The sequence below is a fragment of the Cottoperca gobio genome, chromosome 12 (genome assembly GCF_900634415.1).
Source record: "Cottoperca gobio chromosome 12, fCotGob3.1, whole genome shotgun sequence".
Lineage (NCBI taxonomy): Eukaryota > Metazoa > Chordata > Actinopteri > Perciformes > Bovichtidae > Cottoperca > Cottoperca gobio.
Window position 1 is genome coordinate 6276854 of NC_041366.1, and position 24429 is coordinate 6301282.

General features: G+C 40.5%; 1 protein-coding gene across 13 annotated transcripts in view; it reads right to left on the reverse strand.

Annotated features, from left to right (window-relative positions):
• The window catches only part of vav2 (vav 2 guanine nucleotide exchange factor), a 195917-nt gene that overhangs the window by 44356 nt on the left and 127132 nt on the right, over nt 1-24429 (reverse strand). For all 13 annotated transcript variants that reach the window (XM_029444412.1, XM_029444418.1, XM_029444417.1 and 10 more), the window contains exons 3-4: nt 12194-12252; nt 2090-2158 (exon numbers count right to left, since the gene is read on the reverse strand). In XM_029444412.1, the coding sequence (XP_029300272.1) occupies nt 2090-2158; nt 12194-12252 (128 nt within the window). The remainder of the gene's footprint in view (nt 1-2089; nt 2159-12193; nt 12253-24429) is intronic.

Below are 24429 nucleotides of genomic sequence, written 5' to 3' on the forward strand. Positions count from 1 at the left end.
TATTTTCTCACACAAAAGATTTTTGGTGGCAATATTGATGTTTTTATTCCTTACATGCTGTTATTTTTATGATACCATATGAACTGTTGGTGTATTATATTCTTGCCTCTGGGATTCTCTAAACTAGTACCGCATCCAAAGACGATGATTACCACAGTAAGATCATCATTGTCTTTTCCCTTACTCTTGCAATTCAGTCAGGCACCCATTTTAAATTAGTCATGCATCAATATTCAGGCTAATTAATAAGTATTTGAGAGCAGGGTTATTGCTAGTGTGGCCTATGTGCTAAGTGTGTCAAACTGTATTAGGTGCAGGACCTACTGATGAATCAATTATGTGTCCGTCCGTTGATGAAACGAAAATGCATTCATGTTCTTTGCAGCACGGATTCTCTTGACCTTTTACAGAGCAGCATGATTGATTCAATAAGAGCCAGCCCTCTGCACCTACAGGTTACATAGCGCCATGTTACAACACCACTGTGTTACAACACCACTGTGTAACAACACCACTGTGTTACAACACCACTGTGTTACAACACCACTGTGTTACAACACCACTGTGTTACAACACCACTGTGTTACAACACCACTGTGTAACAACACCACTGTGTTACAACACCACTGTGTAACAACACCACTGTGTTACAACACCACTGTGTTACAACACAAAGAGGAGATTTTGGGGGTTTGAGGCAAATTAAACACATAACCCCCAGCTATAGAAACAATACAGTTTATAACAAGCAACACAAGCTTACTTGTATTCTTACTTGCTTTACTGGTGGACTCGTTTCCACTTATTGCTATAGATAGCATGTACTCGCTATAGCCACTGAATATTTCAATAGTAATTAACTCACTTAAGTAATCTCTATTCTATGTGGTCCGTCAAGGAGGTTGTGTTTTCTCAATTTTAATTTCTTTAACATTGCAAGATAGGGCATTTCACCTGGGCAGATGTCTGCACTGGATTTAGAGTAAAATAAGCAACAACTAAATTAACTTCATTAACCTTTTTGATATTTCCTGATGTATTTATCCCCTTTTGTGCAAGATTTAGTTCAGGTTCCAAGGTAAGGGCCCATGTTCATGTACATGTGTGGGTAAAAACCCTCATCCAGCATTAGCCAGCTTGGCTGGCACTCCTCTCCTCTAGCAAGAGCACATTCCTCATCCCCTACAGAACACCACAATCATGTATTCAGCGGGCATATATCTATAGTCTGCACGCTCTCTTTTCTATCTCCCGCTGTCCTACCTTCTATCTTTCTGTGATGAATGACACCCATCTCAGAGCGGTTACCAAATTATTCTTCATTAATCTGAGTCGAGTGGCTGCCATCACCAAAGCCCTAAGAGTCTCTTTCACACCAACAAACGCTGAACCAGTCAGCAAGCCACTGATGCAGGCAGAGAGCAGAGATGTTGTCACCATGGCAACGGGCAGATTGACACAGGGCTCCACACTTATGTAATTAGGCAGTTAGAGGAAATTGGAAGACGTGGCAATCACAATTCACTTTGACACATCACAAGATGTGTGTTGTATACATGATGGGTAGAGAAATGTTATGTAGATGTAAAGCTTTTTCATATATTCAGCGTTTTATATATGTATTTCTTTGGACTATAAAATATGATTAAAACCACATATTACATTTCAATAATGCTAAATGTTTGTAGGGTGAGGTAATCATTTATATATATTTTAATACTTTGATATACTCTGAAATAAACAATAACATTTGGCAGTCTTTAATCTGCTGGAACATCAAATCCTCATGAAAATGTGTCTAAAGTGGTCTACGGTTTTAAAAAGATGTGTGTTTTTAATGGTGCTTAATGGTCTATGTGCCCTTTTGTAATTTACGTTGTACATTTCAGATTAGGGTTAAGTAAACGTTAGGGTTGACGTAAGGCATGTGGTTTTTTAAGGTTACGGTTGAGAAGGAATTTTAGTTAATAAAATGTCATCCTTAGTGGCAAAAACGTGTGTGTGTGTGTGTGTGTGTGTGTGTGTGTGTGTGTGTGTGTGTGTGTGTGTGTGTGTGTGTGTGTGTTTGTTGTGGAAACACAATACTTACTCAGCCAGCTCTTCAAGGCTCCGGTACACATCATCCTCATTCAGAGCTGTGTCCTCTGATGGAAAGGGCCTGGTACACACACACACAGACAAACAGAGTGAGAGGGAATAAGAATAGTAGTACACACACCGCAGTGTCACAGGTAGAAAAATAGCCAGTCAAAAACTGCGTGTTCTATCTGCCAGCTTGTCACTCTTAGCTCCATCACTTCGGCAGCACAACAGCAAGATGTATTTTAACAGAGGACCTCATCAGTCACAAACAACATTGTCAAAACACATCAACACATTGCTGCTGACAGATAACTAACCTGGCGTCTTCACACACTTTCTCAGGAATTTAGAAAGGAAAACTAGATGAATGGCCAGGTGCCTTATAAATCCTCTCAGGGGGTTTGGTCAGCTTACAAGGACCCTCAGGGACATTGCAGACCAAATTAAAATATTGAAAATGACAGTTTAAAGCCGTCTTCTTTTTTTACACAGCAAAAGTGAGCTTCTCTACTCATTGTATATGTACACTTTTCGATATAAAACATTACGAGATGCATTGCAAGCCACAAGAAGCATTCATATCAGCCCATCGTACAATAATCTGAATCATTCCTCCCGATCCTCTTCTTCAATGTCTCACTCCCGCCCACACAGCGTCAACAATCACAATACTCCTGGGAAGTATAAATGGATGACTAATCAATTCGCTCATTAAACAGGGTGGATTTATTTCTAATCTTTTTGAAGACATCGGCTTTCCGCACACATTATTCTGAAGTGCCAACCGTGTTTATGATGTGTTTTTTTTCCCTTTCACATGAGCTGACTGCTTCAAATTATAGCCTATTAGCTTAATGTCGAGCAAAAATTGAAGCCCATTAAAATCAGTGAGGTAATGATAAGCGCTAATCGACAACCACGCTAAAGTTACTTGAACGGAAATAGCGTGTATTATTAAACTAATCTCGACCAATCTAGATTAATTTTAATAATACAGGCTATTTCCGTTAACTTCCAAGCTGTAAGGATGGTAAACATTTTTATAGTACAAAATGGGAATAAAACTGGAATTTATTGGTAATTTACAGCCTTCAAAGTATTAAATGCCTAAATACAATCACGTTGTTTCGGTTTAAGTTTGCTGTTTGTGGGCCTGTTTGTTTGTTTTCACCATGATAGCAGCATGTGTTACCATCCTCTCCTCAAGCAATACATCCCACACACACAGCATCTAGCAGTCGTCCCTGCTTCCGGTAAACAGACCTGGAAGGTTGACCTTGACTCCCGTCTGAATAATGTAACTACTGAACACATGATTTGTTTTCTAACTGTCAAAGAGCCACTGAACGGACACACACACACGCACGACTCTACCATTATTCAAGACAGAAATGGAGAACGGGGTGAGAGGGACGGAGGGCAGTGAGGGTTTTATATATAGTTTTATATATATATTTATAGTTTTATATATATATTTATAGTTTTATATATATATATATATATAAATAATAGTTGTCATGCACAGCCAGAAGTTAATGTTTTTGATTAATAAACTTATTGCATTACTACTTAAATGAAACAAAAAAAGGAGAATTATTATTATTATTTAACAATTCCCTGTGTAAGCCTGCATGGGCTGACATGTGCAAGATGTGTCTCTTGATCAAGAATTTCTAAATCTTAATTATGCATCTTTAAATAATGTAAAAATTAAATCTGAACAAATACTGTTTTAGTATAAAAATTGAGGTTGGTAGAGTTGTAAGCGTGTTAACTGGCCTGTGTCCAAATAGCCTCGTACCAAGTAGCAGTACGTGTAGTTGTTTAATCATCTTTAATTATTTTATCTTACAAGACTTTAAGTTTTTATCAAGCAGTTATCTTTTGAATAATGTTTTTTAAAAATGTTTTATTGTATTGTTTTTATGCAAAGCACTTTTTGACATGTCTTGGGGTGGGATTGTTCTTTTGGTCGAGTTTTGTGTGCAACCCTGTCTTGTGAAACGTACGATAATATAATACTAATTTGTTTTCCCTGTTGCGATATCCTCTATGTTGTGATAGGAAACTTGATTGCTGCCTGAATTATGGGCACAGCAAACCTTTTCTTGTGAAGGACGTGCAAAGTTTTTGCAAAGCAGGTCGTAGGGAGGTGGTCATGGTGAATAGTGTGCATCCGCGTGTGTGTGTATGAGCAAGCGTGCGTCATATGTGGAAGGGGTTGCTGATTGATATAATGCACAGCCTCAATACAAATAAATGCATGTTGGGTGGTGATGGTCTAGTGGTACGCCTTCCAAACAAAACACTAGAAGGTCGGGAGTTCAATACCAGGCTGCCACCATTGTACCCCTGAGCAAGGTACTTAACCCTCAGTTGCTCCAGGGAGACTGTCCCTGTAATGTAATGTAATGTTACCATAAGGGAAAGTCTAACAGGAAAGAGAGAACAAAGACAAAAATGAATGTCTGCATATGTGAAGTGAGCTGAGGATATTACACGATGTCGGAGGCCAGACGTTCAAAGCTCTCACGAAGGCCCTCCACTCTCTGTAAGCACTCCGCTTTGAAATCCTTTGATTGTGTTTAATACAAGATATGATCCGATGAGTGACACTTTTATTGTGATACCGTGCCTTCGTAAAGAGCACACAGCAGTGTGTTGGTGCGTGAAGGCTGAATGTCTCACTAAGTGACTCGTGAGTGTAAAATACAATCAAAACAGTCATTTGTCTTATCTTTTTAGCTCTGCATATGTACAGGTGTGGATATGTGTGTGTGTGTGTGTGTGTGTGTGTGTGTGTGTGTGTGTGTGTGTGTGTGTGTGTTTCAAGCTGTGTGTATCTATGTGACACAAGCAATTAGCCTTTGTGTAATGAAAGCAGTGGTCACACTGAAAAGAGTGTGTCAGCCATCAAGTTAATGAATGCTCAGCTATATAGTCAAAGGTCAGCTGGTCACCCTCAGGCATGTGCGCGCACACACGCACAGACAAAGACACACACATGCAAAGAATCCTGCAAACACCACAGTTTTCACTGATTCATTAACTTTGCTAACCTTACCATGTATAAGTGGCTGACTTCATTAAAACTTATGTACGTCCAAGAGCTAATTACAAGTATTATTATTAAGGAATCATAATACAAAAACTGCTTCGTCTGATTTGTTACTTTCTCACTCACCGTTATGAGCAGAAACACAGCGCAGAAGGTGCTTCCTCCAGAGTGTAATAATACCCACATCTGATGGCCCCCTCCAATGAAATGTGCATTACATTATAAGTTATTAATGGAGTCCCGCAGGGCTAAATTTAATTACATAGTAGTTTGCGGAGATCTGCGCTCATGTGTATCACCTCAGAGTTGTTTTGCAGAGCCAAGCACTGCCCAATGCTGCAGTTTTAATTTCACTTAAATGGTACAAGGAGGTGCAATTGAACTGCGTTTATAATTTCATCAGGACTCCAATGATGAGCTGTCTCTTGGCTATCCGATAATGCTCTATAGTCTTTCGCACAGGCGTGTTGCTACATGTTATGCTTTTATACGTTGTGTGGTAAACCAGAGTTGTAATGCAACTGCTTCTTTTATGTTCCTTCCTTTCCTTTATTGGTTCATCTGCTAATCTTTCTCATTTTTGACGGGGTATATTGTACTTTTAGTTTTTGGTTGGTTTACTTGTATCACTTTTGTTTGCTTTATTTTACAGATCCATTATTATCCTTTGACCAAGGATGTTATGCTTGGTGGAAGGGTGTAGCATGGGCAAAGAAAGAACTCATTACATTTAGGATTCAGAATTACTGGGCGGGTACAAACGCTATCTTTCTCTTATGGAAAAGGATCTGGCGGAGGTCTGCGCTCTCCGAGTGGCTTTCTAGTTTTCTTTTAATTTGGTACTAATAAAAGCAAATAAAGACACTGTTCAATTAGTACACTTCCACTTCATTCATTCCAAATAATTGCAAGACTGACGTAGAGAGGCTTTTAGTAAGAACAGTACCCGTTAGCAGAACATGTAAACAAAATGTACATTTATCTAAAGGCAAGCATAAAATGTAACCTATAGAGAGAAAATAATAATTAAAAAGTCAATGAATGAATATTTACTTGGAATTAAATTAAATGTTTTTTTTCAAGGAAATTATCATTGAAAGAAATAAGGAAATCATGGACCCCTAAAATAAAACATTACATCTTTTGGTTCTGCTGAGTGGGGCTGAGGGGGCCTTGAGAGGGGCATGAGGGATTATATGTTTGTGCTCGTTTGTGTTATTGTCTCTTTTTTTGTTTTTTGATTTCATTAAACGAAGGAAAAGAAACTGCAGCATGGGCAAACTTTTTTGGTTAAAAAAGGTTAACAAATAACGCAACACTTAAAAAAATGAATACCTGATTGTTTGAGGGTCCTAATGTTATCATGTCTAATTCTTCCTTCCTCAAACCCATGCTGGTGTAAATGGAATGTGTGCTGGACATGAACTATTGATCAACCATTGTCAAACAACAGAACAACAGTGTAGTCATTCGGTGTGAAAGCAGCTCAAATGGTAAGTGTGGAAGCAGTTTCATGTCCCAGGACACGGCTTTGTTTCGGCAGGGGTCGATAAATCGCTCGTGCAAGCTAGTGCAATTGTCACTTATTGTACCATGCCTGTCCATAAACCCTTGCATGTGTCCGTGCAAAATAACATAGATGTTGCATGTGTGAGGTTTTCTTTTCACAACATTTACAAACGACATTAGCACATGCAATGTATTCAAACATGATTGAAACATGAGGAGTGGATGTGCATTGTGATCACTGCATTCTAATGTGTGTGATGTAACTCAGTGGTGTGAGGGGGCAGAGCTGTGCTGACAGGATGAGGAAAGAGACGGAGGAAGTCTTGACTCTGTGGCGGCTTGTTCGACTCCTGCTGTGCACTGCAACCCCATCTTCTTAAAAACAAAAACAATGTAACTTGAACATCTATATCGTCCCAGAGCTGAGTAAATATCTCCCAGCAGCAACGCTGATTATTATTTCTTATTTAGCCTTATTCCTTATTTAGCTTTCAAGTCACACACGGCTTTTCATCTGGCTAAAACGCAATTAGTGGAGTTATTTTAGTTGATCAACAAAAATTAACTCTGCAACTACAGTATTATTTCCAGTCATTCTCTGGTTCTGGTTTTGTTTGCCATTCCCTGTTTTGAATCATTGCAAAAATGTTTATCTTTTGGTCTGTTATAATTTTTACCCCCAAACCAACATCCCCCTCATCTGCTCTCTCTCCCTGTGCTGAGCTGAGGTCTCTCGCACTCTACGACCCCGATCCCTGGAGCTCACCACACACGCTCCAGTGATGAACTAGGACAGTGAAGCAGGAGCAAGTTGAAGGTTGGAGGGTTAGCTAAGGACAGTAAAGATAAAGCGGTAGGAAGTGGAGGCTGCATAACAGGACAGAGAATGACGCAGGCTTACGTATACTGCAGATAAGCTGTGAGAAACACAAGATCAACTCCTAGGACACACAAAGAGATGGGAACACAAGGCCTTGACATATGAGGATTTATATAATACATTGTTCATAGAAGGAGGGATGTAGGTTTGGTCTCAGAAGCAGGAGCAGGGGGATTCAATCAGAGGTTCTTCAACCAGACCTGATTATAAGAAATAAAAGCTGAAAGGTTTTCAGACAGAAATGTAGCTTCTATCAGTAAATGCATCGTTTATGATTTATGTTCAATGCCTCTTTTTTATGAGAATATTAAAGTAACAAATTGTCACACTGTTAATCTGTTAAACACACTTTAGGATTTTCCCTGAAACAATAATGCATAGGAGAGCCAAGTGAAATGATACTGAATGGTGTCTGCAAAGCACCGTGTCAGTCCCCTGAGAGGTAAAACCGAGGGCATCAAAACTCCATGAAGCAGAGGAACAATTGAAAACAAGCTTATCTTCATTTTTATCACCGATTTAGACTCATCTGTATTACGTAAGATATATATATATATACACTTTAGAGATATTTGAAGAAGTCTCTCAGAATTTAGCAGTAAATATGTCAAAGTGCATGGGGACAATTGTGAGATTCATATTTAATTGTGTGTCCAGTGTACCTCTGGATGTGCACAATGTAGCATACATCTTCCAACTGGTTCTGTAATGCTGACATAAACTGTCGATGCCTGGTTACAGGGAACACGCATCAAAGACGAGTTCAATGGGCTTCAACAGAACGTCAATGCTACCCAACACAGTTTGGGACACAGAACTCTCACAGGAACTCTCCGGCCATTTTAAAACTCAATGGATGTCCTGATGTGGTGTCTGTACTTAAATGATCTGAGACTATGGGGTTATTGTCTCGCAGTGGCAGACCGTCAGGGCCAGCAAGGCCTTCTCTGCTGGCCTAAACATCATCAGAATATACATTTAATTTTGAAATATTTTTTTCCACAAATATGTATTAAATTATTTCCCATAGTCTATTCTCTTCATTTCATAGCTTTCCTCTTGGTTGTGCTGCTTCCAGCCTCACATCGAGATTTGGAGGGCTGGCCTTTATGTTAAAGCTTTTATCCAATCATATTTCAGCCATAATGTGTTGCCAGGGTCCACGAAATCTGCCCTTAGGCCTTCAGAATCAACAGTGCGGGCATTGAAGTCTTCTTGAGGAAAGAAAGGAGGATGGATTTTGTGTTCAAATAATCAGTTGTTTTGGTGAGTAACAAGCATTTTGTTTTTTGACAAATATATAAAATGTTTGATGCTTCTGCAAGAGATGTAGAGATGTGTGTGGCGCACTGGCTCAGCTGTGCAGTAAAAGTACTCAAGGAGACTTGTTGAATTGTTTTGGTTTAACCTTTATCAAAGTGGACATTCAAGGCTAGGAATACACTTTCACCACTGTCAGCAAAGATATCCTCATGAACAAATGCAAATTATTTGTTTGTTTTCTTTTATTTTCAGTGAATAGTTTATGTGTCTTTATTCTTTATCGTCACGTTTCTTAAATGAAACTGCTTTAGGTGCGACAATGCACTGTTTAGTGAACACACTTGTTAAAGCTCACATACGTTTAGTGGACTTAATAAAACTTTGTAGACTAATCTCTTAAAAGCGCCTTTTATTTTTAAGTTTTGACAGTATCCTAGCGATCTTAAAGCTGGTAGTTTAACACTCTTAATTGTAAATTTGGATTTATTGATTATAAATGCTTCGGAAATATTAATATAACTCTGTTGTACTTGACTATGTTAAGGTGATGCAACACCCGGTTATACTGCGTTTCTGTCTAAATGTATAGTTTCTATAGCCATGGTGTCATAATGATGGTATTAAGAGGGGGAATAATTCAGGTAGGACTGTGTAGGACATCACTGAAGGCCTAGGTGTGAAATGCACGGCCCGCCACTGTTGTCTCGGCATCGAGACCTCCACCCTGAGGAACTAAAGCTGCAAAACCTATAAATCACTTTATAAAACAGTTTCCTTTATATAATATTTTCTCCTCGACTAGCTTTTTACTGTAAAGGGACACAGACTTCCAACAAATGAAAACATATTATCTGACGGTCCTTGAATGAATCATGTGTGACAAATGCCAAACGGAACCAAATCTAAGCTTAAAATATTGATATTTCATCCAAATCACTTTATTCTACATCATTTTAAATTTCGCCAAAACGTTTGAACTATCCAGATCTTGTGAAAAACATTAAATTACGTGCTCCTCAGCACAATTGGGAAACCATGAATGACTCTGCTGAGTCACAGTCACATGACCAAAACTGAGCGAGTTCACAGAGCAGAGAGGAAAAGAGAGGTTTTTATTTTCTTTCTTTTTTATTATTCATGCCATTATAACTATATTATACTGCACACAATACCTTTTTGAGTCATCTCTACTTCTAGCTGCTTCCAGACAAGGGCAGGACTTATATTTTGCAGTGAAAGACACAGTGAGTGAAATGTGACAAGAGCAAAGAAGCCTTGAAACTGCTTGGGGTTTCAGATGGTTGAATTCAGTTTATTCATCTGGCCTCTAACCACTTTCATTTCTTTTTATCGGTTTCTCACGAGCCGCCCAACTTTATAGACGTGCCATTCTAAATCTCTTTAGTATCCCTCTGAAGGTGCACAGAGAAACAACGCATCCTGGTAGACATGGAGGTGAATACTTGGCATGCCTCCATAAAGCCCTTTGCAATCTTATTCTAAAAGGTGTTGTGATGGAGGGCACTGCTGACATGTACGCTATGGAATGTGTATACATTAGCTATAGGTGTTGTCCGACCTGTACATACTGGAGTTGACAGGGGCTTTGAAGTGAGATTGAAGAGTTCTGACAGGTCATTGGGACCTTTGAATACAGCTGACCTTGCCCTATGAGCAGAATTACCGAAAAGAGGGTGAGGAGACCCTTTAGAAAGGTCAACTGGGGTCAGTGAACGTCCATGTTGTGTAAGTGCTGAGCTTGATAGCAGCTGCCTGTTCCTGTCGGATCATACAGTACATTGCCTCGGACCTTACACATTTGTCATATGCCCCTGTGCACATCCTGTAGCGATAGCAGTAAGAGTCAGACTATTGCTTGAAGCTCCATTAAGTACTGTGTTAGATATTATTACACTGAATATGCATTACTGTCAATACCACTGAGAACCAACACCTAACTCCGTTAGCTCACTGTTTTGATCCATATGTTTGTAGGGTCGACCCCTAACAGAAGTCTCCAACCCTCTTGGATAAAAGCACAAAGCCACTCAGCATACTAGCTCAAACAGGGCAATTGTATATGAACTGCTGAGCACAAATTAAAGGGAAGCTGATGTAGATAAGTCCCCGGTGAAAGGGGTGGAACATGCAGGAAGCTAAGAGACCGAGACATTTTCTTAAGTTGGAGAGAAACAGAGCTCGAAGGCAAGTAAATAATGGACTTGCATTCATCAGAAGGCGAGGATGATTTTAGTATTCAACAGCACACACAACGGGGCACACCTCCTACACCAAGTGCGGACGGAACTCAACAGGGAAATACACATTAGTGTGGTGAAAGGTGGATAAAGCAAAATTGTAACTATCTTCAGAACAATAACTGTGAAGTTTCTATCATTGTCTGCCACACGCTCTGTCATGAGATTTATATTTTTAACATGCAAGAAAATTAAAATATTTTTATGACTGATTACCAATGACTAACTATCAAGATAATAATAATATCATTTTGGCTATACAATTAAATATTGTAGTTCCGTGTACCATATACTTTAATAAATGTTCTCTTTTTCAGATCAAGGGACAAATATTAAAATTATATTTTACTATTTTATTAATATTCAGATTTCTGAGATTAAAGTAACTCAGCATCAGTGTGATTTACACTGAGGTCAAATGAGCCTTCATTTTGACACCTCACAGCAAAATGGTCAGAGTGGACAGGCAGGGGATTAGCCAGCGGTCAGCAGGTTGTGTTGTCTTTATTAATGGCGAGGGGCCTGCTCTCTGTCACTCTCCCTTCCTCTCTCTCTCTCTCTCTCTCTCTCTCTCTCTCTCTCTCTCTCTCTCTCTCTCTCTCTCTCTCTCTCTCTCTCTCTCTCTCTCTCTCTCTCTCTCTTTCCTCCCTTCACCTCCTGGCACGGCTCCTAATGGGCGCACTCCATCTACTCATTACTCAGACGGATAAAATGGCTTTTTATGTGGCGCCGGTGAGCCACCAAGCTCCAAGCTGATTGAACAAATGAAGAGAAATCCGAAGCCCATTCCAGGCCTGATAATTCTCTCAGCTTCACCATTACCAGTGAGAAATGACTACCGCTGCATACGGCGACTCTCTGACTCAGTAGTGCTTAATATGTACTACTACTGTGCTGCAGGACTGTTTGAGTGACAGATGGAATGTGTTGTTGGTTATTTTGTGCCTTGCAAGACAACGGTTTCTAAAAGCTGCAGCTAATTGCCTAAAGATGTAAATTGACTTGCAAATGAGCAGCAGATGTTAATAACCACCTCCATCTTAGCGTAGGCCTACAAACACATGTGGAATACATTCATCCAAATGGTTTCTTTGACACTGACATCAAATGATAAATGAGGTTTTAAGAAAACGAGACACATACCTGATGCCTTTGATTTGTGCGATGCTGTGGTGGGAGATCCTCGACAGAGCGGAGATTACCTGAAATAAACAAACAGATAAAAAGACAGATGAACATATAACTCTTTATTGTTTGAAGGATCAATTGACTTAATTTGAGATGTTTCTATTGCCATTCTTGTTTCAGTGATACTGTTATTAAACTGTACTATTGTAGTGTTTAATGCAGGACTCCAAGGAAATACTTTGGTGAAGCTAAACAACAAAGTAAAACACAATAAAAACAGTCAGCCACACATGTAATAAAAAGATAAGCATCATCTGCTGCTTATCTTTTCATTACATTTGTTTTTCTTTTAGTTTAACAGTAACTAAAATAAAAACAATCAGGGGTAAACACCCATCAACAATAGCGGTACCTACACATTCAAAGGTACCAATTAACGGTAATATATTCCCCAGATGAAAAGCCATTATCAAAGTAAAACATCTTCATTTTAGTTTAACATTCGCTCTTATTATCCGACATTACTTGCACGTTTCTTAGCAACCCCTCTCAGGCGTATGCAGCGCCACAAAGGACTGTGTGTAAACATAATGCAGGCCATCATGTTAATGGTGACATTCAAAGACATGTGGTGCACAGTCACGGATGGGTGGGTACCACTTTGGTTAGATTAAACACCACACACACACACACACACACACACACACACACACACACACACACACACACACACAGTGCCACACTTGACCGTCCCACATCATCCTTTTTTTTTTTATACCTTCAATGTTGTATTCTATAGTTTGTTAAACCTCCATATTTTTCTTTTTTAAGTAAAAGAAGGTTTTATCTGTGCATGTATTTAAGCTGATTTAACGCTGCTTATGAGACACACGCAAGTGGGCTTAAGACTGAGGACTGCAGATGGCGTGCTTGCAGGATCTACAGAGGCTAGTTCAGGAAGATGAGGGAACCACCATCACACTCACACACACACACACACACACACACACACACACACACACACACCAAAACTCTCCTACGCCTCATTACCCACTCTTGGGTGTATTTCGGCTTACAAAACCGTGGCAATGCCAGATGTCTCCCCAACAGGGAGGAGAAAATTGTTATCGCAACCCCTCTTCCTCGGCAGGTGTGTCATCCACAGCCTCTCATCAAACTCCCTCTTGTCTAAACAACACAATGCGACCATCGCAGCGCTTATGGCATTTAACATTTAAGATGAGCTAATGGCTGTTGTGAAGAGAAGACCGCCACTTTAGGACTGAGGGAGGGGTACTTGCGTTGAAGCACTTTTGACCAACTCTCTCTATTCAAATTGTTCTCATGTTTAACATAATCAGTTGTGGAGAGGGGAGGGATAACATAGGGCACTGTTATGGAGTATGTATACATCACAATCATTTACATCTAACCTCTCAATGGAGGGAAACCTCAACGGGGCTATTGCTCGACAGGATGATCAGGGGTTATTTCTCTGCGTCGCTAAATACCCATGTAATAGGCAGTCATGTTCATGCTTAATGGTTGCAATATGGAGCCAGTCTACCATTACACACCTCCTTAGCATATATGCGCTTTGCGGATGGAGAAAAAAAAAGAGAGAGACAGACAAAGAGGGAGAGGAGAGCTTGCTAATTTAGCTCAATTTCTGTTTAGCCAATGGTTGAGGTGTTTGATAAATCACGGTGAATAAACCCATTGTGCTGCTGGGTGGCATGCTGCCCACCTGGCCATGTTGCAAGGAGGGATCACATATGGCATCCAGTATCATTATTAGCTCTATTTCCTTTTGTCTTACAAGCCTGCGTTGTCTTTGTGGAAGGGTAACAGACAGTGGAATTTAAACATAAAACATAACAAAAGCAAACATAAAAATGCAAATGAAACAGCTGGATGGATGGATAGGTGGGTACATTAAGTGTTTAATAGCAATTCATATTTAATTCCGGGAAGTGAGATCAGATCCGGCTAAACTGGGCTGGTTTCAGGCAGGTCTGTCCAGGTTCAAAGGATAGTGGAGCCGCTGGCTTGGAGCCAGAGAGGTCACAGCAGGGCCAAAGCCAGCACGTCCCGGGGAGACGAGCCACGAGTGTGCCAACACTGAGCATGCTAGCGTGACGTTCACACATCACGGAGCAAAGTCCATTAATATTAAATCTCGAGTTTACTTAAGATTAAAGAGTTTGTTCTCATTTTTAGTTCATGTCAGAATGTCGCACGCCATGATGTGAAAAATATGTCTCAATGCTGGGAGTGCTGTTCGTGACTCCCTCTGGCATTGAAGAAGAAATGCTAATTTGCAATATGTCTTCAGGGCAGCTGGGGAAGTAAACATGTGTTCACACATTGTGATAAGTGACTAACAATTACATTTCTTATTTATCTATTTATATAGAGCTGCAGTTTCACTACAGACACGGTAGGGTGTAGCTACAGTGTATTCTTTTATCAAACCACTTAAAGGAATACTCCTCCTCCAAAAGTTCAGCATTTCACGCCTAGAGGGTGCGAATGATACTCGAAAGATTTGCATTTTCAGTGGAGTTAAGTGCTGACCTTTTTTTGGAGATGACTTAATTAATCTGTCTCATAATGCCACTCCTCTTTTTCAAAGGTGGCCTATCTGTCCGATTGTGCTTTCCTCTCTCTGTGCGTGTTTCAGATCCCCTTTCTGCCTCTAACACACTCCCTTCACCCTCTTCTGATCCTTTGGTTCTCAAAGCCTTTGAGTCTCTACACATTATTAATTTCCCTCTCATCTCGTACTCCCCGGGGGGTCTTAACTCTGGGGCTAGCCAGAGAAAAAAGCTTCTTCCACTCCTCTAGGAATATAGGAAATAAAGGTTAGACGGTGGTGTGATAGCTTAGATCGCTAAAGACCCAAACCTATATCTTACCTTAATCACACACACACACACACACACACACACACACACACACACACACACACACAGTCAGACAGCTTCACTGACACTTGCACTGAATGCTTGAGACTGACATGCAACATTTACAATTCATTTACTGCAAAATAAGTTTGTATGCATGTGTGTGTGTGTGTGTGTGTGTGTGTGTGTGTGTGTGTGTGTGTGTGTGTGTGTGTGGCAGGGCAGGAATGAGGATTGTATCTGTGAGGCGAAGCCAAATGTTTGCAAACACACGCCACCCACATGCGTCTCCAGACTCGCCACATGTGGCCCCAGCTGGGGGCAGGCGAAACCTCATGTGACCAGCCAATCAGAAGACCTACAGGAGATCGTTACCCCTGGCAACCGGGCTTGACTGAATATGCATGGTCATCAATTACAAGTCAAATCAAATTAAACTTGCAGCCATATGCCATTAACAGTAGGAGGGCGGGGCTGTGATTTCATTAAGATCTGAAAACATGCACGAGAGGATTATTGACAGTCCATCACAAACCACACCCCACCGCCAATTCTGTTTATATCTGATGCAGTCATGACATGATTATATCTCGCACCGCAAATCAATGCGTGTGTTGGAAGTCATCCAAAAAAGAGGCTGAATTAATAAAAATGTCATCACATTACTGTTATGCATCTTCTCATCTCTCTCGCTCTCTGGGCTCTTCCTCGACAGCCAACTCCCAGATAGTGTGGGATATTTCTGAAATATTCACACTTTGATACGACAGCATTGCTCTGCTTATGCCAGCCTGCCAAAGAGGTAGGCATGAAGCGAAGGGGGCACAGAGTGGGAGAGCTGAGAACAGATGGCTGAGTGGGAACCCTGCGTGCCCAACATCAATAATAGACAAACAGAGGAGGGACGGCTGAGCCTGTGTGTGTGTGTGTGTGCGTGTGTGTGTGTGTGTGCGTGTGTGTGCGTGTGTGTGCGTGTGTGTGCGTGTGTGTGCGTGTGTGTGCGTGTGTGTGTGTGTGTCACACTGTCCCACTGCCTCCGGGAGTTCCTGTCTTTTACAAGTCTTCTCTTATTCTCCCTTTTCTGTACAATTCGCACACATTTCTAAAATATTACACATGCAATAAAACAAAGATGCTCCCTCTGTAGAGGTTCATGTACATAACTTCAACTTCAGTTTTAGTTTACACCCTGAGGGAATTTTCATTGTATCCAAATGATTCAACCTTTAACACAGGGTAGTCCTACATACAGTATGTGTTCACATAGTTTTGCTACAACAAAGCAAACATTACTATTTATTAAACCTTTTATTTAACCAGGTAAATCACATTGAGGTTAGAAAGTCTCTTTTCCAAGGGAGCCCTGGCCAAGACAGCAGTGATAGTGCATTTAAAACATGCAAAACAAACACCCATACAGTAAACAAAAGACAAACATTAAAACATATTAATAAAATGGGTAAAAGGGGAAAAAAAGGCAATGCATAAGTTTTAATGCAACTATATTGAAAAAGCCTTATTAAGATATTAAAGACATACAGTCGATCACAGAAATGCACTAATGACGTGAGTGATGACTAAGCAAATAAAATACTACCGAAAAACTATACAAATCAAAATCTTTACCCGACTGAATAAGAGTAATAGTCAAATGTCATGGTATGGTGTTTACATACCCTACATCTCTAATGGATTCTTGCGTACCTTGTCAATGACACAGCGAGTGCTGTGCAAGAAACCACATGAATGACTGTGATTAGTCTCGGAGCAGAAGCTCATGTTAAAGTTGCTGAATGCCATCAGCAGCAGGGCCTGTGTAAATCCTGATTGCAGTCAGATTGGCACCTGCCACGTCACACTAAATCCTCTCAAAGCAGACCTTCCAGCTGCTTGATTACAGGGGATTTCACCGCGTATGTCCAGACAAGAACAAGCTTTCAGGTCGATCTAAAGGGGAAGAGAGAGTGCTGACCTAAAGACCCCATTTACCATCGGTGCCAGGCAAAATGGCTGTAAGCCTACAGAGGGCACTCAGCCCACACACGAAATGCCACTGACATTTAACTGCTTATGTCTGATTGAAATTGTGAGATAGCTTAACATAATGCACATGATCCTAAAGGTTTGAAAGGGAAAAAGTTGGGCAGATTTCCTATCTATCCTTTTCTACAAATATCAATATGAATTATTGATGTGAATATGTGCCTACAGATCAATGTTAGAGCTTATTTAGCTGCGGGACCTTGAACATTGATTTGATCTGAGCCTGTGCTCCTTGAAGGAAAAAGGGCAATCGTCGCTAATATGTGCAAATTGTACTCCATAGATTGCGTCGTCCTGGTCAACACCTGCCAATGCGCTGCAGCAGTGTCCATGACCTGTCCCATTTCACGCCAAATCTACATACATGGGTCTGCTTACTTATGCGTGACTTGTACATGTGTGTGTCAGCACGCAGCCAGCTGGAATGTATTCACATGTGCAGTGCATGCACCTTTCTTACACACAGGCATATGTGCACACACAGATCAATGGTGCACCAGCCTGTAGAGCATGCAATATTGGTAAAGAGACAGGTCTGAGATGGGGCTTAGGAGAAGTTATCCAGGTGTCTAAGGGTCTAGATAAGAGGATGAAGATAATGAAAAAAAGGAAAGAAATAAGTGAAGCCGGATGCAGCACAGGCCTGGCAGAACATCATTAAAGAAGACACCAAGAAGACCGCAGACAGCGAATGCAAAGGATGTGACACAAAATATTTAATATGACGACTTTGTTAACCACGGTATACTCCTAACCTCTAAAAAATTCATCTGACATGGCTTTTAACACCCTTTAAACTAAAGCTGAAACCTCAGACTCATTATTAGATTTCACATCCACTGTGCACGAGTAGAAACGGGTTGATACTGTGTGACTGCACTGTAACATGTAGAACAGCAGGAGATGCCGTGGATTCACTCTCTTCATGCGCAGCACTTCTTGTCACCATAAAGCCAAATGGTTTAGTTAAGACGCTGACAGAACTGCTGCATGAATAGCTCTGCATTATCGCTCAGTACATCTACATTTAAGCCGTCGAAGCCATGACGCTGCGTCCCTCAACATCCACAGTAACTGATTGCTTCTGATTGTTACGCTTGTAGCTTATTTGCTGCGAAGCCAGTGCATTCATAATGAACGAGGAGGCGTCGTGTTGATACTCTCAACACAACGCCTCCTCGTTCAAGTGTTTGGGCTCAAGGTGCAGCAAGAAGGTGGGAGGTTCTGGAAGTGGAGGGGGTGGCGACACAAAGTTGCGGGCATATGGTGACTCAGCAGTGGGAGTCGGACGAAGATCCCTCTACTGAGGATCTCTGCTGAGCGGGCACAAAACAAAGTTATTGATACAATGTCCGCTGGATGTAGTTCTTTAAGCAGACTAAGGCCTTGAAACGAGTAGTCGATTTATAAACAAAGTGTTTTATACTTTTATTCAGGAAAATGTATCTGTTTGATATCATTGTAAGTGGTATATCTTTAGGTCTTTGGACGGTTTGTCTCACAAAACAAACATCACAGTCGTGCATTTTTTACATTTAGTTTTATATTTTGAGGAGAAAAGATTTTATTTATGAGAGTAAAAAGAATCCCTATACAAACTGATTCATTACTTGCAGCCTTGCGGGTTATATATGTGAGGTTATATATGTGAGGTTAAATGTCTATGTTGGGATTCAAGACCCAGAGTTGATGTGATGTGGTGTGTAAACCCCCGAACAACAGATGTCTAAAATAATTCCGTGAAGATTCTTGTGGTGAGAGTTCAATTAATTGTTAATAAAAGGCTTGGGTGTTGCTGTGATGTGATAAATGTGTGGCTGTAGGAAGCCACTTGGAGCCCAAAGCATTCAATCAGAGAGGTGAGTAAGTAAAGCCCTCTCACATTTTGAATCTAATCTCATCCTGCGGGTGTGCAACGCCTGACATGACTAGAGGAGCGCCGTGGCGAGCGTGATGGCAACTTGCATTCACGCGTGTCTGAACAAAACAGCTCTTTAGGGACATGGTAGCAGCTGACAAAACAGCAAACAGTGTGAATAAGTGACGGAGAACAAACCATGCCCATGTAGATGAATTCTTGAACTAAACTGACCTGATTGTTTTCCCAAAACACGGGTGAAACACGCTGCATGAAATTATCTCGCAATGAGCTGAAAACGCAACTGTGATTGAAAGTGGGAGCTGAGCCACCACAAGCAAAACAACAACAACAAATGACTTAAATTCATCCACGGGGCACATTTTCATTATAAAACCATTACACAGTGTGGGTTATCAGTCCGAGAGCATCTTTGGTGTTTGGCTGCAGGTCACCGCAGCTAGAAATGAGCCGAGATCAGAGACGCAATCTGTCCACTGCTGCTTCTCCAAAAAAACAGCAGGTCAATTACTCGCACTATTACTCAGGATTTCAACACACTGCTGAGAGAAATCACACCCCTGCACTAAGTGCTGAAAAGGCTCCACTAAAACAAAAAGAGAGAAGAAAAGTGTGTATGTGTGCACATGCATGGGCGTAAGGGTCTGTGACTGCATGCGCGTTTTGATTGGCACATTGTTGTTGACTCTTTACAAACATGTGTTTGACATTTGCGTGCTAGAAGGCCTGGACCTCCCGCTGTGATGAACATTTCCCCAGTGTCGTGCCATATTTTCAAAGTCTTTCATCAGCCGTTATAAATCGTCCAACCTACTGGACCGTCAATGACGTTTTAATCAGCGCCACGTGAAAAGGCACGTAAAAGGCACTCTGTGACAAAATGTTTCATTTGGAGTAATGTTTTAATGTCATTCATGGTTAAGTTGAGTCCCGAAATACAAACAGCTGTATGAAAGACGCTCGGAGGCGATGTTGTGCAGTGAAGCAAAGTGTGTCTGGATCACAGACAAAGTTGGAGCAACTGTAATCCAAAATATATATAATGTGGCTTAAAGCTCGATCAGGAAGAAAGCTTGATCTGTGAGGTGGAGCCGGATCAATACAGCAGCAAGCTGATACTATCTGCTTATGCAGGGTCATCAGAGATACATCTGGAAGTATGTTGGCAGATATAGAAAATAATAAAAGAGCAACTGCAGCATTATTAGCAAAATGTGTTTTATGTATTTCTAGCTTAATTTCTAGCCATTGTAGTGGCGTGATTTTAGGGATAGCAACATCAGTCAGTTTGTTGGTCACTCCATCAATGCTGTACAAACACTCATGGTCTCCTGAGGAGGAAGCCGGCTGAGTTCGGTGATCCCCTGAGTTCTTCACTAGCTATACCAGCAGTTCATAGTTTTCACTTTCAATTTCAACATCTACTGGATGGACTCCAGTTGTGGATATTTGAGTTGAACATAACATAAGTTGTTTGAAAGTTGCATATATGCTGAATACTGAGTTAAATGTTTGAGCTATTGAGAAGGGGTAGGGCCAGATGAGTGTGTACTTCTTGTTACTTCTTTTCAGACATGTAATATGTATTTCCGTGGTTTATCTATGTTGTTTGTGAGAAATTATATATTAAGAGTTTGCTATAGGTCTTCTGTTCATTTTATTTGTCAATGTTGTTGTGTACTTGTTTAAACTAGCTTGTAACAGGATCAAACATAAATAAATAAACCCACTATTGAATGGATTGCCATTTTGGTGTTCCATTTTCATTTAGCATCACTAAGTAACATCTTGATCAAATACTTGCAAAACGAATTCCCATTAAGCCTCAGCTGTACTTCGTGGTTGGGGCAAATTAGCGAATGTTAGCATGCTGACAAGCTAAACTAAGTTATTGAACATGTTAAACATCAAACCCGTTGTTCTGTTTAGATGTGAAATCTGTCCACTCCTGCTTCTCCAACAAAACAGCAGATCAACGCATTCAAAAGTGTGCATTTGGTTTATCTTCAAGTTCAATGCTAGATTAACTATCATCATTATCATTCACTGCTGAGTCAGCTATCTTTCGTTTAAGGGGGACAGAAGAAGAAGAATTGAACTGCTCATCTCATATTCCCAACTTTCTACATATGCATAAGCATAAGCAAGGGCATTTGTCATATGCATGCATTACTTGTCATATGCATATTTGTACAAATGTGAGTGCATGCATTACATCATGTCTGTGTGGGAATATCCTGGTGTTGCACCATTTATTTTAGGCTTGTCAAACCTATAATTTGTTTTGTCTGCTAACTGTTTACAGAGCAGCTCTGGCCATGTTGCCATAACACTGTCTGGCTCACATCTCAACAGCAAACAGCTGCTGCCAACGGCCAATCCATTAGTTATTACACAGCCAATGCTGCTCATTTTTCAGCTGTGGTGGGCTTACACAGCAAGAAAACTGCTGTGACCACAAGCAGAAAAGTGGAAATAAAAGGAGTTATGAATTAGCTCCAAATCTCACAAGACAACAAGTATGCACAAGTCCAATATTTAGAAAAAGCAATGTGATAATGATAAAGTAACCAATTCAATTCTGTTTTTTTGCCCTCTACCTTACAGTATTCCAAAAGCAAGAGTGATAGTTGGGAAACACATCGTTCTCACTCTCAGGGCAACACACAATCTCATACAGTTAGTTTCTCTTGCAAGAAACACAAATGACACGTGTCGTAACATTTTAAAAGTTGAAACAAGTTTTATGACCAGTTATTCTTCCAATATATTGAGGAACAGAGGTGTTAGAATGCGCTGTCGAGGTCACTTACTGCTACATCCAACACTCCCCAGACCATAGGAGAGCAACATTACCAGTCACCGCTGTGTGTGTGTATGTGTGTCTGTGTGTGTGTCTGTGTGTGCGTGGCACAGGCCCAACCTTCCCATAATGAGCCTTGACAATGCTTCATATCTGCTCTCAAATGGACATAATTTTTTCAAACCGTGCTTGTTTTGAAAATGAAGGGGGGAAACACCCAGTTTACAAAAATAATTGTGTACAATTGTCTGACATCAGTAACTTAAACAACAATATTGAAACAGGGAAAGTAAGGGATCATACAGGAAGCAGAGGTTTAACCAAACAGACTCCACACTCCGTACAAAGGGGATGACTATAATGCACACAGGTGCAGAGGAAGAAAGAAATGTTGCTTTTTTTCTATTATTTTAACAAAACCAAAGAACGTTTTATGATGGTTTCAGATTTATCCGCTCTTGTGTACATGAGAGATGATCCCTGACACAGAGCTGTTTCTGGGGCCGTGTGGTGACACAAGGGTTTAAGGCTTTGGAGCAGGTTGTGGTGATAAGAGCAAACTGGGGATCATGAGATGAAATGGGATTTCTCATGATGTAGTGGGACCGGGCTGATGAGGTTAATACTTCCACATAGTCCTTATCACACACAGGCACCTGAGCCTGTGTGTGTGTGTGTGTGTGTGTGTGTGTGTGTGTGTGTGTGTTGTGTGTGTGTGTGTGTGTGACTTGGGCACATGATGGTCCAGTACATGTCAGTCTGACAGAGAGCACTGAGAGAATGAATGGGATTAGACCAACATGCGTAATCCAGCTGGCCTGTGGGAGGGAGTTCTGCTCGCATCCCTCTGCTGGAGGAGATAAGGAAGTTGGGGACGAGGGGTGTAAACCTTCACATCATGCAAACATCTGAGCTTATTTTACACAAAATGTCAGTTTACTCATTATTGGGAGTACTGCTGCAGCCTGCAGTACAAACTCAGGCCACTAAGTTTAAAATATGTGTGTGTTAATCAGAGGGAGAGGGTCTAATAAAAACATGCTCATTGTTGCGTTATGGGAAATGTAGGATCCAACCGTTTTGAAGCTAAGGGACAATAAATCAGGATATTTCGAGCCCTGCTTCTTCTAGCCCCTTTGAAGTCTGATAAAAAACAATGTATTTATTTTCATTTTTCACTTTGTTATCATTGAATCATTGAAATATTTAGGAATTTGGTTAATTAAGAACCCAATTCTTGCTCGTAAATTGAAAGAAATATTTAGATTATTTTGCTGGTTGGATGGCCAGGGTGCAATAAAATATATTTCTATACAGTATTAATAGGTCTACACCTTAAGGCTACTTGATTATGGTACACTGGGCTGTTTTAATGGAGATCTCACTTGTATTTATAAGGATAGAAGGGGTTTCCCTCTAATACATAGCTAAAGCAACTGCACGGCTGTCATAATCTCCGGTCACATGACTCTACCTTTGGATAAACAACATGTAAATATATGATCTGCAGGTGTGTGCGTCTATACTGTTGGTTTTAAATACATTTTATCTGAGACACATATATATATATATATATATATATATGCCATACATACAGTATAGACAGTTGAAGTATGCAAACACATGTACAAATGCATGTTTGCATGTGCGCACATTCATGTTTTGTTCCACACAATACAACTGCATACACATTCCAACGTGCTGCACATGTGCATCATTGCACGCATACTAATCCACAGGCTAAGCGTGATATAATATGATTTTAGATAACTATATTCTAGAACTAGATTCTAGTAGGAAAAAAAATGAATTTCACACGGTAGATTTTTAAAACTATCAGCCAAAATAATATCGACAGAGATAGTTCTAACTGCAGCGGGCGCTCGTGCACAATCACACTCCAAAGTCTTAAAGCCCCTCCAGAGTGTACAGCTTATTGGTTTCTTTTTTCATACACAAGTGGACGACTGTCCCTCTTCTGACTCTAAGTAATGCTCCCCGGTCTTTAGATAAGTAGTATTTCTGGAAGATGAATCCTACAGCGACCCACATGGTGCTTTATATCCCAACTGGCTGCAGCTGAGTACAGAGATACACATGATGGGGTTTTTTTTTCCCTCCCTCCGTCTTCTAAAGTCTGCCAATATCCTCTTCTCTCTAAAACCCTTATCACACACCACAATGTTTACCCAGTGGGAGAGATGCATGTAGCTTGGGCTACCTTTATATTCACCATGTAGAAAGTCAAGTGGGAGGTATTCATGGCCACTTCATGGAGAGGATAAGCTGGCATACAAAACATGAAGCAATTTTAAAAAAGAAAGCTTTTATTCCATGCTTTACCACAGCATATCTTGACACTGCAACAATACAGCTTTGCTTTCAGTTTTGTATACATAGTGAGGAAACGTTGTAAATACAATTACTCCTTTCAAATGCTTTGACATGACACTCATTTTCCTTTGACTTATTATACCATATACAAGATACGTTTGTCAAACAAGGTAAAAACAAGTGCTGAGTGAGAGAAGAAAGAGAACAGGAGCGTGAGAAAAAGGAGGAAACTCAAGACATTTCAGTGTGATAGATGCCTTTAGTCGGAGTGACGGAAACGCAGTGG